This window comes from Equus przewalskii, chromosome 10, assembly GCF_037783145.1.
Source record: "Equus przewalskii isolate Varuska chromosome 10, EquPr2, whole genome shotgun sequence".
NCBI classification, from domain to species: Eukaryota; Metazoa; Chordata; class Mammalia; order Perissodactyla; family Equidae; genus Equus; species Equus przewalskii.
Genome location: NC_091840.1, coordinates 25,848,814 through 25,866,278, shown reverse-complemented (window position 1 = coordinate 25,866,278; position 17,465 = coordinate 25,848,814). Strand labels below are relative to the sequence as shown.

General features: G+C 57.2%; 1 protein-coding gene across 3 annotated transcripts; it reads left to right on the top strand.

Annotated features, from left to right (window-relative positions):
• The first annotated feature begins 1,215 nt into the window (after window positions 1-1,215).
• SAMD14 (sterile alpha motif domain containing 14) lies at window positions 1,216-16,630 on the top strand. Of its 3 annotated transcripts, none has more exons than XM_070562198.1 (10): window positions 1,216-2,020; window positions 5,389-5,443; window positions 11,632-11,793; window positions 12,201-12,489; window positions 13,247-13,334; window positions 13,431-13,505; window positions 13,611-13,770; window positions 15,047-15,166; window positions 15,253-15,408; window positions 16,246-16,630. In XM_070562198.1, the coding sequence occupies exons 2-10, from the start codon at window positions 5,432-5,434 to the stop codon at window positions 16,399-16,401; spliced, it is 1,218 nt and encodes a 405-aa protein (XP_070418299.1). In that variant the 5' UTR covers window positions 1,216-2,020; window positions 5,389-5,431; the 3' UTR covers window positions 16,402-16,630. The 3 variants fall into 3 exon arrangements, with proteins under 3 accessions (XP_070418299.1, XP_008518565.1, XP_070418298.1); XM_008520343.2 differs by having other exon boundaries at window positions 11,632-11,798; XM_070562197.1 differs by having other exon boundaries at window positions 1,667-2,020; window positions 4,524-5,443; window positions 11,632-11,798.
• Window positions 16,631-17,465: the final 835 nt, after the last annotated feature.

Genomic DNA, 17,465 nt, shown 5'->3' with positions numbered 1-17,465 from the left:
ACAGCCCTGACTGGCTGTCACCCAGAGACACCACCCATCCCCAGATCCCCACAATCTAACCAGCACCCATGGGTGCCAGAAGAGTCTGAAGATACCTGGAGACCTCAAAACTCCCACAGATCTCCTCGTATACCTTCAGCCCCTAAAGACCATCCTGGCTCATTGTGCCACCTCTCACAGTCCCTCAGAGACCTGGGACTACAGACTTAGGCAGGCCATCAGGGAACTCGATCCTTACAGACTGCATACCTCTCTCCTGAGCACTAGACCCCCTGATCCAACCTCACCACCTACTCTTGAACAAACCACTTCATTCTTCTAAGTCTCTGTTTTCCTGTCTTAAAATGGGGGTAATAGAAACACCTACCTCGTGGGTTTATTGTGAGGGTGACACTAATGTGAGAAAAGTGCTCAGTACAGTGCCTAGCACCTCCGAAGCCATCAGGGTATGGTAGCTAGTTGTTATTAGGTCATCTTCCCTGGCTGGCCTGCCACCACCTCCAGCTTACCAGGTCCAAGTCTGATCTCATTGCTCCCCCATCCCTGCCGGCTCCACCTCCAGGGCTCCTGGCCTCAAGCCAAGACCTAGGTCATCCTAGACCCCTCCTTCTCCCTCCGCGTCCAGCCAGTCCCCAGATCGTGTCAGTTTCTTCAGTTCTACATCCTGAATAGTTCTCAACTTGATCTTTGATCCTCATGCCCACCGCCAACATCTGTCCGCAGCCTCATGAGGAGTCTCCCTTCCTTCAGGGGGCCCTCTCCAGTCCATTCTCCACAGAGGAGCCAAGGGGTTCTTCCTAAAATGCAATTCTGAGCTCCTCCCTCCTCTGTTACTTTTCCCCCACGGCTCTTAGGATAAACTGCAAGCCTTCCCTCCACCCCCGGCCCCTCCGCAGCCTCGCTCATCTTCCTCCCTTGCCCACGCACCCCGCCAAGCCCCACTAGCATTTGTACCCTGCCCTGGCCTGCGTGAGTAGCCAACGCATTACCTCCTCCGGAATCCTCCCAGATCGCCCCCACCTCCCTCGTCCCGCCCCCAGGCGGCGGGCGCCCTCCGGTGCGCTCTCCTCGCGCTGAAGTGTCCTCTGTGAACCAGGGCTCACGGCACTCGGGCTTATGAGGGCCTCCCCCTCGTCTGTCCCCCGGACAATGCCGCGAGTCCCGATGGCCTGGACCGGGTGGGTTCTGTTCCCTGCGGCCCCCTCAGGCCTCGGCGCACCCGACGGCTCGGTGGATGTCGGTGGAATCGATGAATCGGGGGGAGCCTTCACAGACCTTGCAGAGGAGGCGGAAGGCCCGTGGGTCCTGAGGCGGGGCCGCCTCGCTGGCCGTTCCCACCCACTGTGACTCCCGCGAGCCGAAGAAGTAGCGGCAACTCAGAATCCCCTCGCCTGGCAGCGGCGCGGGGCCGCCCCCTCCCTCCTCGGTGCTCCTGCCGCCTCCGCCCCCTCCCTCGCTCCATCCCTCCCTCCCGCTCTTTGTCTCCCTGGCGCCTAGCCTCCCCGCCACGCGCCCCCCGCATCGCCCCTCCCGGGGGACGCCCGCGGACCCCTGCGGACGCGACGCTAAGCATATCGGCCTGCCAGGAGGGGGCCCCGCGTCCTCCGGGCCTGTAGGCGGGGCGGGGAGGTGGGGTTCTCTCTCTCTCTCTCTCTCTCTCTCTCTCTCTCTCTCTCTCTCACACACACACACACACACACGCACACATACACGCGCGCGCGCGCGCACGCAGCATCCTCCCGTCAGGTCTCCTTGTCCAGCCCCGCCACCGCCTCCTGCTTCCTGCAAACCTTCTCCTTCTCTCCCCACACTCCACCCCCCGCCCCATTCCCTCTAGCTCCAGGACCCTCCTCGCCGACCCCCACCCCCACTCCCGGGATGAAGCGGATCGAGCCAGCCTGGAGCCCCCCGCGGCCGGGGTGACGGTCCCCCGCCCCTCTCCCGCCTGGCCCCCGCCCCGAGCACCATGGGCCTGAGGGGTTCCCGAGGCGCCGGACGCTGAAGATGAGTGATGCTGGAGGTGAGCGGCCGGGACCCCAAGGACCCTGAGGTGGATGGGGAAGCGGAGCTGGGCGTCACTAGGGCTCGTGGTGGGATCCCCGAGTGCGGTTGGATGGGACGAAGTCGACAAGGGCCTTTCTTCCCCTATCCCAAGGGGGACCGCACGGAACTAGGGTGTTGGGCTGTCAGGGGAGGGGGCGGAGATAGGATTGTGTCCCTAATCCTCTCCCTCCTGCCTGCCGCCTGGAGAAATTAATTTAAAAAAACTGCTGTGGGGGGAGGGGGAGAGGACTTAACTCCTTCTTGCCCGGCGCAGAGTTGAATGGATGGATTGGAGAGAAACTAGCCACCCGGCTCTGACTGGGGGATAGGGGCCCTGGGAGTGCAGTGGGTGCCCTGTCCTGCGCCCCTACCCCGTCTCCAGCGGCGCTTGGAGGGGGGATCCGACTCTTGCCGGCTGCCTCAAGCCTGGGCCTTATGGGAGGGGGCACTGCTTTCTCTAGCCCCACAACGGCCTCCTCCTACCCCCAGCCCCCTCTCCCGTCCATTCCTTTCCTTCCCCGCCTTTCCCGGTTGCATTTCACTCTTGGTCTCTTTCTCCTCTTCCAGGGCCCATTTCCTCCTGCCTGCCCCGCTGGGGGCCTCCCCTCTCCCTGCCCGCGGATTCTCCTTCCCTCCTGGCCTTCATCCCTTGGGCCTCACTCAGGGCTGCTGGAGCCCTGTCCTCAGGACTACTTGCCCTGGCCCCATTCTCTGTCTCATCTCTTTCTTCCTTCTCTCTGCAGCTCTGTGGACTGACTCTCCACCAACCTGTCTCTCTCTTTTCCTACTCCCCACTTCCACTCCAGGGCTTGTGCGTCCTTTCTTTCTCTTTCTCCTTCCCCTGGGTCCCAGGAAGCTTTGAGCTCACCGCTTCCCATTCTCCCAGAGAAGGGTCAAAGGTGCTCCTGTCTGGGAATTGGAAGCTTTGGGAGGAAGGAGTGGCCTGGTAGTCAGAGCCCAGACTGTGTGTGTCCAGAGGAACAGGTTCATTTCCGCCTTGTGGCAGTTACCTGGTTGAATGTGCATGTATGAGTATGTGTGTGTGTGTGTGTGTTTGTGTGTGTGTGTAGGAGTGTAAATGGTGGGGAGAATTCGGTGTCTCATTTTCCAAGGCTCAGCTTTGGAAGGAGGGGGTTGGGTGGGAGGGACCTGGTGACCTCCTGGATAATGTGCTTCGGACAGTGTAGCAAGGATCGCCCATACACACCCCAGGGACTTAGTTGTTGAAGAGAGGAAAAGAAACCAGCTTGTGCTGAATCAGGATGGATTGGGTGCTGGTGGGAGCTGGAAGCCCCAGCCTACCCCAGAGGGAACCTGAATGAGGACTCCATCCATATGAGGGTCTCCACCCTGGCCTGGGACCTTAAATAAAGAAGACATGGGATCTCTATTCTCAGGTAGTCTAAGAGAGGAGGCACCACTACTGTCCTCAGAGAACCTCCATTCTGATGGCAGAGGCAGTACTTATCTTCAGAGAGTCCCTCCCCTCATGGGGAATACTGGCCCCTCTCCTCAGGGAGCTCCCATCTGATGTCAGGGAGACATGGCCCAATTAGGGAATCAATGAAGTATGAAAAATCCCGCATTTCCCAGTGGTTGGGGAAGAGTGGATTTAGAAATTACGTGGACGAATGGGAGGAGAGAGGGCTATCCAAGGCGGCTGTCTGGAGGAGGTAGCAGCTGGGTCCTGGTTGGCTGAGGCTTTGTGGTTGAATGAGGGACTTTAGTTCATTCTTAGGGGCAGCCTCCCTTCCCATCTGGCCCTCCGGGATAGGAAGAGAGGTTCTAGAACTTCTTTGCTACTAGCACCCAGAGTTCAAGAATGGCAGGAGGGTTCTTGAAGGCCCATATCCCTGGCCCCTTTTCACACCTCATTTCCTGCTTTCAGAGGCAAGCATCCGTGGAGCCTGGGTGGAGCTGGTTTTGAAGCCCCCCTCCCTCGGCCCTTTCCTCATGAGCACCCCACACAACTGCCGATCATCACCCAGGATAGGGCCGAGGGGAGGAGACTGGAGTCAAGTTTGAGTTCTGCCTCTTATCTCCTGCATCCGTTTTCCCATCTGTAAAGTGGGGATACTGAGACTCCCAGGCCAGGCCAGCTCACAGTGAGATGATGTCTATGTAATAACAAAAGAGGAGAGTTGGAAAAGACCCCAGCAGGGGGCAAAAAAAACCCCCAAACCCTAGCTTTCCTACACCTGTCAAATGTGTGGTCTGGCCCAGTGCCCTGCCTTTTTCGTGGGGACCTGAGTGTTAGAAGTAACTGGAGATCAGGTCTCAGCCATGCTGTATGCTCCTGCCCCTGAGCTTCCCTGCCCCTCTGACCCCCAGGCCTTGGTCTAGGGCTGCTGCTATCCTACATCTGCTAGGAAGCCTGCCCCAATTGTTTCAGCTTCATAGATCCAGCTTCCCGACCCGCCCTCCCTTCTTGCTTCCCACAAAAGCAAACCAAACCCCTACCCATCCACACTTCTTCCCAGAACATACTTGATGCATCATAGAGATCTGGCTGTCCACTGTTCTGCTGAGTACTCCTCATACCCTCCTGCATCTGTGAGTCTCTCTAGAACTGTGAGAACTGTGAGTTTGTCAAAAACAGTGGCCCTGCTGATGGTGCCAGCTTCCTGAACAGCTCGTGTTCAGGAAGACAGGTGGTGAGCACACCCGTGATGGGGGGTGGGGGAGGCAGAACTGGGTGATGGATGGGAAGATGGATGGGTTATGGATGGGGGTGGATGTTGGATGGATGGGTGAGTGAATGAATGGACGGATGGGCAAGCAGGTGGATAGATAAGTAGGGAGGGAGGGAGGGGGGTGGATGGAAGAACCTGGGTTCTGGTCCTGATTTTGCCGTTAAGTTGTTCTGTGATCTTAGGCCAGTCATTCTGCCCTCTGTTTATTTGTAAAATCAGAGGATTGGATTTAATAATCTCCAAGATTTCTTCCAGATTTGATGTTGGACAGTTTATGATGATTCAAGTTTTTAGGGAATGCTGATGATGGAAAGGCCCAAGACAGTGAAGGGGAGAAGTTCAGTGACCCATGTGGAGGCGCACAGCAGATCAGCCCAGAGCAAGACCGCAGGACACAGCCTGGGTCTACAGCCTGGATGTGCTTCTGCCCCTACCCTTCTGCTCCTGCCTCCTGCCCCAACGCCCTCCCCCGCCAGGGAGAGGTGTGGTTCAGATGACTTCTCTTCCAGGGGGCCCGGAAGAAGAGTTCTAAGGGGAGGTGAGGGGCCAGAAGGCCCAGAGCAGGTAGCCATTGGCGGCTCCCTCGCCTCCGCCAACCTGAACCTTTCATCCACAGTCTTTTTCTCTCTCTCTCCTCGCTTGTCCTCCCCAGCTCGCTTGAGTCATGGCTTCTTCAAAGCTCCGAGAACCCGCGGATGAAGTTTTCGGTAAGTTCTGTTTGGCTCTTTCTCTAGCCAAGGCCACCTGGCATGTGGTGGGGGGAGGGGGTTCCCTTGGGGACTTCAGTGTGTGTATGTGTGTGTGTGTATTGTGACCTTCCAGCCTGATTCTTTGTCACTACTATCTGAGTGGACATGCCATTTACAACAAAAATAATAACAACCGTCCTCGCTTAGTAAGTGCTTGTCTCCCTGCCAGGTACTCGGCTAGCATCCCCACCTCACATGCACTGTATCATTTAACCCTTGCAATAATGCTAAGAAGAGTGCGCATTTTACAGACAAGGAGCCTGTGGTACAGAGTGGTAAAGTGACTTGCTTTAAAGATCACACGGCAGGTTGGTGGCAGAGCTGGGACTAGAACTCCAGACTGCCCAACTCCTTGCTCTCAGTCACTATGCCGTAGAGCTGTATCCCCCAGCACAATGACACACATTACCTCCAAGTCACATAAATAAGGAACCTCACCCTGCATGGATGTGCATGGAAATCAAAGGCATAACACACTCTCAGCCTCAGTACTCCCAGGCCGGCCCGTCCATGCACGCTGGGGTGCAGATACACTCTGGGGTGCATGCACACACCGGCTGCACCATCATTTACCCCCTGTAATCTTTCTATTGTGTGGACTGGAGAAAGACCACTCCACCTGACTGGGCAGAGCTCCCAGCATGCACTGGGTGGAAAAGCTGTTTCCCAGCTGGATTTGGTGGAGGAGTCAGTGAGCAAAGGCCATGGAGGAACAGGAAGGGAGAGGTGGAGACAGAAAGAAGAAGCTGTCTGAAGCCTGTAATATGTGCCGCCTTCAGGGCGGTCACATTTGTGCCTATGGCCTCAAGGGGCTTCCAGTCTCTCCTCCCTGCCTTCTCCTCATCTCTACCTTCCTTCCCCTCTCCTCCCCCCCTCCCCTGGGCACCTCACTCTCCCCTGCCACCACACATGCCCTGGCACTGCCAGGAACTACTTCCTGCCCTGGCCTCCCTAGGACCTGTGAAGTGGAGGGTTTGCCTCCAGGATGCCCCCAGCCCTGGACTGCATCTGGGCCTCAGACTCTGAGCATCTCCATCTCCACTCAGGAGGCCCGACCCCTGGCCTGACAGAGATGAGCTCCCCCTTCCCCAGCTTCTCAGCCTCCACTCCCCCACCCTTCCTGTTTTCCTTCTCCCAGACCTGCTGAGGTAGCTGGCTGCCTCGACTGCTTCCAGATGCAAAAGGCAATTAAATATTCATGACTTCCCACTGCCCAGGGCTGGGCTAACTCCCGCAGGGGGGAGAGAGAGGGAGAAAGGGAGAGAGGAAGAGAGGAAGAGAGAGAGATGGAGGGAGGCATAGAAGGAGGTGAGAGAGCCTGGTAGAGTGAAGCACGGGAGGAGAGGCTCGCCTCACCTTGCCTCAAAAACCCACAGACCCCTTAGGAGTCCCTTTGCTCCCTAGACCCTCCAAGGTAAGACCACCACAGTCTTGATGTGGCCCAGAGTCAGGAGCAAAGGGCCCTCTAGCCCAGGGTGGCTGGGCTCCACCTGAGTGCCAGAGGGGTAGAGAATGCTCATCAGCTCCCCCTCTGCACCCTGGGCCAAACCTTCTGAGCCTCAGTTTCCCCACATGTGAAACGAGGGGTTGGACTCACAAGTCGCTCCCATCTCTGCCTCAGAGGAAGTATAGCGGGCTTGGTAGTTACAAACTGAGCCTCCAGAGCCAGGAGCCAGACTGCTTGTAACCCTGGCCCGCTTTTTCACCAGCCGTATGCCTACAGGCAAATTAAGGCTACCCTGGGGATTCCTGGAGTCTCTTCCTCCAGGGTTGTGGGGAGTTTTAAATGAGCTAGTAATTGTAGAGCACTTAGAACAGTGCCTGGCACAGTGAGAGCCCCCTAAGTGCTAGCTATCATTATTCTGTGTTTCAGTCCCCAGTCCTTAGTGTCAGGGAGCAGGGGGCAGAGGGCTCCCTCGCCCAGCTCAGCCCCAGGCCTGGAAACTCTAGAAGTGAAGCAGGGGCAGTTAAGGCAGCAGAGCAGCGGTGTCGAGCCTGGGGTCCAAGATAGCAGTCCTCTGACAGGACCTCTTGCCTCTCCAAGCCACCACCCACGGTCCCTGGATGACTGCAACAGCCTCTCTGAGTCCACCCTCCCCCTTCAGCTTGACTATTCCCTTTCCTTGCAGGATGCACTGGTCCCTGGTAATCCTCAGACACTCCCCGCCCAAGGCCACACCATCCCCTCTCCTTAGAAAGCTCTCTCTTGTTCTTTCTACAACCTTGGGTCTTTATGGCCACCCAGACTTCAGCCTGGCCACCTCCTCTAAAGTGGTAGCCCCCCCACCACTCCCTGTCTCTTTTGTCCATTCCGCAATATTCCTGAGCTCCAGCTCTGTGCCAGGCTCTAGTCTAAACCCTGGGGAGACAGCACAGAACAAGCCAGATAAAGTCACTGTCCTTGTGGAGCTTGACTTCTAGTGCAGGGGCAAGCAGGGGGATGGATAATAAAGTGCACATAACTAAAGAAGGAACATATCAGACGGCGAGGAGAGGATTAAGAACCGGGTGTGATGGAATGGGGGCATCAGCACTGCGTGTGTCTTGAGTCCATCTCTGCCCAGCTGTGCACCGGTCCTTCAGTTCATCAAACATGACTGAGCACCTGCTCTCTGCCAAGCCTTGCACCAGGCTCTCATGGTACCCAGTGGACAGTGCAAGGCCTCCCCCTCTGCCTTGTGCAGACCCACAGGTGACACGCCTTGCCGACCAGATCATAGTGCCGAGGCTGAAGAGGCGCAGCTGTCCAGAGTGCCGGGAGGTGATGTACTGGAGCTGACAGCCAGGCCAAGGAGGGGTGGCAAGCGATGGAGCAGAGAGAGCAGCATGAACATGGGGCTGGAGGCGGGGAACCAAGGCAGAGGCGGGTCTTCAGGTAGCTGGGTATGGGTATAAGCAGGTCACTACTGTTCCCACAAGAGTAGTGCTTGTGAGCACTTACAAGTCTCAGGCATGATGGTGAAGCACTTCATATACATGATCTTATTTAGTGCTCACGACAGCCCTATAAGGAAAATATGCCATCTGGACCCCATTTTACAGATGAGGAAGCCAGTACCTAAATGTGAGTAACTTGTCCAAGGAACTGGAGTCAGCCCTGGCCGTTTGGCTGCAGGGCCTATGCTCCACACCGCGGAACCGGTGTTGTGTAAGAGCATGCTGTGCTCTGCTGTGCTGCACGGAGGAGGGAGTGTGGGAACATGGAGCGGTGCTCTGGGCCCCTCAGACCTTGAATGGGGGGCTGAGGGGCATGGACTTTATGTTGTTGGCTTTGGGACCCTCTCCCCCAACTGGGTATCAAAAGCAGGAGAGTATGGGACACAGTCAGAAATGTGTTCTAGAAAGTTTCTTCCAGCTTGTGCAAAGTGGGGAGGAAGGCAGACCAGAGGCAGGGAGCTAGGGATGGACGGATACTGAGGCCATGCTCTGGGAGGGTGGGGGCGGCGGTGGGCCACTGGTGAAGGCCTGAGCTAAGGCAGTTCAGTCCCAACCGAGAGGAGAGGCCAGGTCCCCGGGGATGAAGAAGGTAGATCAATAGAACTGTGTTCTTAAAATAATATTTACTAAGCACCTACTATGTGCCAGGCACCATGTGATGCCTGTGTGAGCACAGTGAACAGAATAGAGAAACATCTGCCGTCATGGAGCTGACATTCTAATGGGTGGAGACAGACAGTAAACTAAGAAAGTAAAATATCAAAAAAATAGTATGCCAGAGAATTATAAATGATACAGGCAATAAATAGGGGAGGGGCTCTGGGGTATGATAAATTGGGTGGTCAGGGAAGGCCTCAGTGAGAGAAAGCATTTAACCAAAGACATGAAGGAGATGAGGGAGAGAACCAGACACAAACCTGTGGCAAGAGCCTTGCAGGAAAAGCGAAGAGGGAGTGCAAAGGCCCTGTGGTGCAGGCTAGGCTTGTGTGAGGAAGAGCAGGCAGCCAGGGTGGCTGGAGCAGAGAAAGCGAGAGAGAAATAGAAGCTCAGTGGTAGGGGAGCGCAGACTGAGTCTGGAAGGCCACTGGGGGAACTTTGGCTCTTTTCTGTGTGCGATGGAATCACCAGAGGGCTCTGAGCAGAGGAGTGACATGAGCTGACACGTTTTATCAGGATCACTCTGGCTGCTGTGTTGAAAATAGACTGTAAATGGGAAAGGGAGGGAGACCAGCTGGGAGGCTTCTGTAACAATCGAGGCAAGAGTTGAGGCGATGGTGACCTAGACCCGGGAAGCTGTGAGTTCTTTCTCTCCTCTCCCCTTCCCTGCCCTCCCATCCTCTCCCCTCTCCTTCCTTCCTCTCCTCTCCTCTTCTCCTTTACTCTTCTGCTGTCTCTCTCTCCTTTCTCTCCGTATGCGTGCACACAGACAGTTTTTGGAAATCAAAAGTGGAGGGAATCTCAGTGTTTTCTATCACGTGCTCGCGTACTTATCACTCAGCCTCAGCAATCATCAACTCGTGGCCAGTCTTATTTCCTCTGTATCCCCTTCCACCCTCCACTCCTATTCCCCAGTATTGTTTTGAACCTAATCCAAAACATCATATCATCTCACCATAAATATTTCAGTACGTCTAGATATATTTCAAAAGTAGAGCTAACAAGAATTGTGACTGGATCGCTTTGTGGGGTGGGAGGGAAAGAGAGGAGTCAGGGATGACTCCAGGGGTCTGGCCTGAGCAGCTGGAGGATGGAGCTGCCATTCACCGAGATGGGCAGACTGGGAGGAGCAGCCTTGGGGGGTGAGGAAGTCGGGAGTCCAGTTTTGACACATACATTGAAGATGCCTGTTGGACCTCCAAGTGGAGGTGTCAAGTAGGCAGCTGGATACATGAATTACCAACTGGGTCTGGAGCTTAGGAGGACGGGCAGCTTGGAGCTGTCTGAATGGGGTGACTGGGTGGACGACGGGGCCTTTCACTGAGCCAGGGAACAAGGAGAAGCCAGTTTGAGGCAAGGTGGTGGGTTCATTTTGATGGGTTGAGTTTGAGTGCCTGGGTCTCTGACATGGCAAGTTCCCCGGCAGGTGCTAAGGTGCCTGGGCTTGGAATTCAGGGGAGGGGTCAGGGCTGGAAAAGACATAGGTGATAGTTAAGCCAGGAGAGCCACTGGGGTGGCTTAGGGGATGTGTGCAGACAAGAGAAAGAGGAGCAGGCGATGGGGGTTCCCGAGATCATGGTTGGGGCAGGGGGGAGTCGGGAAGAGAGGTCTTAACCCAGCCTGGGGTCTGGGAGGAACCTCTTCTGCCAGGAGACCCCAGTACCAAACCCAGAGATGCTGCAGAGTGAGGGATGCATGCTCAGGTGGAGCGAATGAAAAGTGAAACTAGGAGCAATAGAGTTTATGCAGGATACATTGGGTTTGCCTGCTCTTCCTCCATGTCCTCATCTGGGACCCAGCCCTGTGCCACTGACCCCAGGACAGGACAGGCTTCAGGGGCCAGTGACCTTTCCTCCCTGCTGCTGCCACCAACTTGTAGGGGGTTCCTTCTGCTCCACTTCAACTGCAAGCCCTCCAGATGCTCCGCAGTGCTGTCTCTGAGTGCAGCGCTGAGCATGGCACAGCAAGTCCCCAGCAGTGCCAGTCTTGGAGTCAGACTAGCCAGGCTCAAATCCTGGACCATTGCTACCTTTGCTCAGCTGTAAAATGTGCATAATAGCTGTCCCTGGCTCACTGGTTTGCTCTGAGTAGATGAGGTGCCATATGTACATTCTGGTGCGTAGTAGGCCCTTCTTCCGTGGTAGCCATTATTACCATGGTCTCCCCAGCCTCATGCCCCAGCCCTCCCCTCCACAAACCTAGTCTTCAATTGCCCCCACCAACTTCCGTACTTCCCATCATTGCATGTACCAAGCTTGCCACCCAGACCCAAGACCCAGCGTTGGTATTTCCTCTTCAGACCCATCCAAACCCATGTCCTGCTGTGTGTGCCTGGGAGAGCTTCCATCACACTGCTGTATTTACATGCTCTCGTGTCTGGCTCCCCCCGAGACCGAGAGACCCTGTTTTCCATCTCATCTGTACTCCCAGTGCCTGGCACTGGGAAACATTTGTTGAATGTCTGGGGTGTGAGTGCAGGTGGCCGCCTGAGGCGACCTCTGGGCTTGCTGTCCTCATGTGTCTGGTCTCTGCCCCCTCCACCTGGTTCGCAGACTTGGACTTGGCTGTGCCAGAGACCGTCAGACTGGACAGCAGTTTACACAAGGCCCGGGCCCAACTACTGGCCAAGGGCCGGAGACACCGGCCCTCTCGCTCAAGGCTTCGGGACAGTGCCAGCTCTGCAGAGGATGGTGAAGGCTCCGATGGGCCCGGAGGCAAGGTTGGGGCAACCCACCCAATCACATATCCCCACCCACCCTTCTGGCCCCTGGATAATCCCTCCAAATCGCTCTTCCAGGGAAACCACACCCCTAGGCTTCTGACATAATAATGCGCACAAATATTAGCTGCATTCACTTCTGGCTCATTTCATCCTTTCAAGGAAGGTGTTATCACCCCCATCGGTTCAGTAACAGTCATACAGTTAGTGAAGCAGGCGGGATTCAACCCCAGTTTGTGTGACTGAAAGCCCGGGCACCCCACGGCCCACGGGCACCGGGAAACCCTCCCTCCAGGCTCCCTGCCTTGGAGGCTCCCATGCAGTTTACAGGGTGAACCCGTTCCCAGACGCTCCGGGAAGCGGGGAGGAGGCTTGGCGGTGAGCGGCTGCCCCCTCCCCCAGGTGAACGACGGCTGCGGGAGCCCCCTGCACCGGCTGCGCTCGCCTTTGCACTCGGGCCCGGGGTCCCCGGCCGGGGGCTCTTTCTGCCTGGATCCCCCGGGGTTGCGGCGCAGCCTGGACGAGGACGAGGCGCCGCCCTCGCCGCTCACACGCTATCGGCCCCTGCACAACGCCGCCTCGCACGAGGGCCTGGCCGCCGCCTCCGGCTCACCGCCGCGCTCCGCACCCTCCTCGGACAGCTCGCCTAGCTTCGTGCGCCGCCACCCGCGCGCAGAGCCGCACAGCGAAGGTGAGCGGCAGCCGGCGCGGCGCCCCCTGCTGGTGCGCGCCGGGAGTGCAGCGGCCCCTCCGATCCTTCCCGCAGGGTGGGCGCCTAGGGGCAGGACTGGACCAAGAGGGACCGGGTGGCTTGCGGGGAGGTGGAGAGTAATCACCGCGGCTCATTCATTCATCAACTGAGCACCTACTATGTGCCAGACACTGTTGTGCACTGGGACACATAGGTGAGCAAACAGATGCGGCCCTTGTCCTCATGGGGCTTGTAGCTTCAGGGAGAAACAATCAAATAATTCCTTATAGTTTAGGGGGAAGCCAGCAGAGCATCCCTTAATTAAACGTGTAGTTACAAGCTGTAAGAAGTGCTATCAGGGAAACGTGCACGGTGGCAGGAGAGCATATACCAGGGTGAAAGGACCCAGGTTGGGAGCATGCTGGAAGGCTTCTCTGAGGAAGTCACAGATTGGAAGCCAAGATTGGAAGGGCTAGAAGTTGGCCAAGATAAAATTAACAGTAAATAGTAGTGGTTCCTACTTTTTCAGAGTGGTTTACGGTTTGTATACGGCTTTCATAAACATCCCATTAGGCCCCATGAAATAAGCAGGTGTTATTATTCCATATTTGAGATGAAGGAAACTCAGGTAAAGTGACGTGTCCAAGAGCCAGGTCGCCTGATTCTAAGTCAAGAGAATTTCTACCACTTCGTACTGGCACCTGAAGGAGGCAGGCAAGCCACCGTACATACATTCTTTCCTGCTCTTCCCTGAAAGATGACAGCCGGGATGCCAGCCCACCTGAGCCTGCCAGCCCCACCATTGGCCTGGATAAGAAGACTCGCCGAAAGTTCCTGGACCTGGGGTGAGTGGAGGAGGGACCAGAACAAAGGTGTGGAGCTGTGGGGGTCAGGGGCAGCACAGGGGCAGCACCGCCCCACTCCCCCCGCCCTCGCCACAGGGTCACCTTACGCCGAGCATCCACTAGCAAGAGCCGGAAGGAGAAGGGCAGCAACCGCCTGTCCATGGGCAGCAGGTAAGAGGCACCCACAGCGCCTCAGCACAGCTTCCGCCCCCATCTCCCTGTGGGTCCCGGCCCTTCCCTCAGTGCCCCTACCCATGCAGGGCGCTCTCTCCACAGGGAGTCGGTGGAGGCGTCCGGCAGGTCAGGGGGCTCCCCGTTTCTGCCCTTTTCCTGGTTCACAGACAGCGGCAAGGGCTCGGCGTCCTCCGGCAGCACCACCTCCCCCACTTGCTCCCCTAAACATGAGGGATTCAGCCCTAAGAAGTCAGCTTCCCAGGTGAGTCCATTGCCATCTCGCCCCCAGACTGAGGTGGCATGACGTCATACTTGACCTTGGCTTGGGCTGGGCTCCAGGCATTCTGGGCATCCATTTGTCCATCGATGGAGCCATTCAGTGATTCATTCATTCATCCATTCTCTGAGTTCCTGCACTCACTCGGTCACTCATTCATGTTCTGAGTAGTTGATTCATTGCCTGCCTCATCCATTCAACACACATCACTGACCACTGATTGCCCTGGTGTATACCCAGCCCGAGGTCACCTCGTTCCTGCTGACTATGCTACCTGGCTCCATTCTGGCCCCATGTCCTGTCTTATGAGCTGGGCTACCTGTGTGGTGGCATAAGGCTTGTGGGATATAGAGATAAATAGGACCCCAACGTAGCTAGTGCTCAGAAAGCTCACAGCCCTTGGGAGAAGTGAGACCGAGTCACAGAAGCAACAATGAGCGTTCGCTTATCCTCACACAGCACCCTACAGTTGACAAAGCTCCAAAGGCATGTTTTTGCTTTCCTCTCACGAAGGCTCAGTGAAGTAGGGAGGGCAGGCATGCTCTCCCCCACTGCACAGATGGGCAAATGAAGGCCCAGACAGAAGGGACTTGCCCACAGACTCGCAAGGAGTTAGCTGCCAGGTTCTAAGACCCTGAGCCCAGTGCTCATTCTGTGGTTCTGTTCCTTATGTGCAGCTGGGGCAGAGAAGATCAGGAAGCTGGGAATTCAGAGGAGAAGGAGACCCTTCTGACCTGAGACTTCCTTCTTTCCTCCCTCCTGGCATGCCTTCCCTTTCTTCCTTCTCTTGTGCTGGGGTCCTGGGGATACCACAGTGAACAGACACAGCCCAGGCCCGCATAGAGCTCACAGTGCAGGGAGGACAAGGACCTCTAACCAGGCACTTACAAGCCAGGGTGCTAGAGGCTATGGTGGGGAGGCACAAGGCAGGGACACCTGATCCAGCCTAGGGGAATCCTGGTTGACTGCCTGTAAGAAGCAACACCTAGTCTGAAACCTCCTCCATTCCTGCTAACTATTCTGCTTGACTCAGTTCTAGCCCCATGTCCTCCCAGAGGCCTCAGATCCTGATGCCCCACACAAGTCACCATGTCACATGTGCCTGCCCAGCTCCTGGCTCATGCATAGGGTGCACTGTGTAACTCCTGGTACCCAGTCCCTGACCTCATCTCCATCCGGATGAGGGGTGGTGGGTTGGGGAGACTCCCTTGGGCTTGGGGGTGAGCTGTCTCCTCAGTGGCATGCACCTCCCACTGTCTAGGAATCCACTCTGAGTGATGACTCCACACCCCCCAGCAGCAGCCCCAAGATCCCGAGTAGTTCCCGGCAGGAGGCCAAGTGTTCCTACCCCTACCACACGCTGTCCCAGTCTTCAGATGAGGTGAGCAAGCCCTGGCCTCTGACTCTGCTGGCTGTGCAAGCCACAGGCCACATGTAACCCCTCATTCTCCTTGGTCTCCGCCCCAGTTCCTGGATGAACCTCTCCCTGCTGTCCACCACTGGACCAGTCAGCAGGTGGGCCAGTGGCTGCACAGCCTCAATCTGGAGCAGTATGCTGCTGAGTTCGCCGCGCGGCAGGTGGACGGGCCACAGCTACTGCAGCTTGATGGAAGCAAACTGAAGGTGGGTCAGAGTGGAAGGGCCACGCCCCAGCTGGAGCCTAGGGCAACCTTCAAGGGTTGGGAGCTCCTCATCCTGACCTTTTCACTCCCTGAGGCCACTGCCCTGACCTCTGACCTTTAGGCAAGGTCCTTGACCTAGTCTTTGCACCCCTAGCACGGGTCACCAGTCTGACTTGAAACTCACGCCCAGTTCTTTGGTTTGACCTTCAAGCTCCAGCCCAAGTCTCCAGGTTGACCTTGACCTCTAGGACTACCATATTACCTGCCTCTTGACTCTAATGAGTCTCCTGGTATGATGAGAAGCCAGGCCTCTCCCCTGATCGCCTTGTCTGATTCTCAGTCTTGGAAACTGGTGATAGCGGGGCTGTTGGGGGGCCTCTGATGGCTGTGCTGGGAGGTTTCTGGCATTTCCCACCCTCTGCTGAGTTGTGGGGAACAGGTGATGAGGACAGTCCCCCAGGAAGCCGCTGGAGTGGGAGGGGCCTCAGCCACTGAGTAGCTGTGTGACCTTGGGCAAGTTGCTCCCCATCTCTGGGCCTCAGGGTGTTGGACAGGGTCGTGCCAAGGCTGAAATCTGAGTGGAGGAATGGGAACCAAGGGGGAGGGGGTGGCAATGGGCCTGGTACCCTCCACCCTGATCTCTCCCAACCACTGCCATTGCAAATTCTTGCCTTGAGGGTCACATCCATCACAAGTCTGGGATGTGTGGGCCACAGTTCAAGGAGGGAGGACACACAGAGCTCCAGAGAGATTTCACCTGGGGCACAAAGAACCCGGGGCTTGGGTTGGCCAGGGCCGGCGGTTCTCGGCTTTCCCTCACCCTCCATTCCTCCCCCAGAGCCTGGGGCTCACCAACTCACATGACCGGGCGCTAGTGAAGCGGAAGGTGAAGGAGCTGGCGGCGGCTGCTGAGAAGGAGCGCAAGGCGCAGGAGAAGGCCGCGCGGCAGCGAGAGAAGCTCCGGCGCAAGGAGCAGGAGGCCAAGAAGAGCTAGGGGTGGGCGGGGCAGGCACTGGTACCCGGGCACCCAGGCGCGGGTGGCCATGGGCTCGGCCGGCACAGGCCTCACGGGGATGCGGGGCCTGGACGCCAAGCTTGGGCTGGCCTGGCCCCACGCTCTCAGGGGGTAGACGCCCTCTCACCCTGTCACTCTATCTGGACCCAGATCCCCAAGAAAGGGAGACCCCAGGGAGAGGGCCCAGTAATAAATCCAATTTCAAGGACTCGTTTGGCAGAGTTCCTGGGAGAGGTGGCAGCTTATGGGAAGAGGGCAGAGAGCGGAAGCTAGTCTGCAAACCCAGAGGCACCTGGGTCAGTCTGACCCTCTGCCCTCAGGCCCCGCTGGTGCTGGGGCCCACAGTGAGCTAGAATGCCCGCCTGCCTTCCAGAGGCCCTGAGACCGGGCCAGGGTCCCAGGGCTCAGAGAGTAGCTGAGCACCTCGGCAGGAAGTGGATAGAGTTGTTCCTCTCCAGCTCTCCAAGGAGGCTGTGTGTTGGGAGAGCTCTGTTCTGCTCCCCAGGCAGGCTGGTGGGCACTGCAGCAACTTGCACTCAGGGTAGACTCCCAGTCTGCACTCAGCAGGAGAGCAGAGAGAGCAGCAGGTTATCTCACGCAATCCTTCAGAAGGGAGGGAGGCTGGAAACCTCCTCCTCCTTTCTCCTTCCCATCCCGTGAGTCCCAATGGTGAGATGACATCCATACAGGCCTGCCCCTCCTGGGGCCCATTCAAGGCCTGGCCGTTGACCCACTCTCCAGCCCAGGGCCCCCTTCTCCTCCTGCTGCTCCCTCAGAGGGCACCTGAGCCTTCTTGGGGATAGAGCAAGCTTGGGAACTGGTACGGACAGAGGACATCCCCTGCCAATGCCTAGGTGGTACTGAACCGGTGACTCCCCACCCCTGCCAGGCAGAGAGGCAAAATCTAGGAGGTCCCCTGGACGCTACTAGACTGGAACGGTTCATCGGCCCTCCCCCATCTGCCTTGGTTCCCGTTGGTGCCTCAGTGGGCTCTGGAACTGGCAGACAGTGCAGGCTCTGGTTTGCTGGGCCCCAAGGAGGGG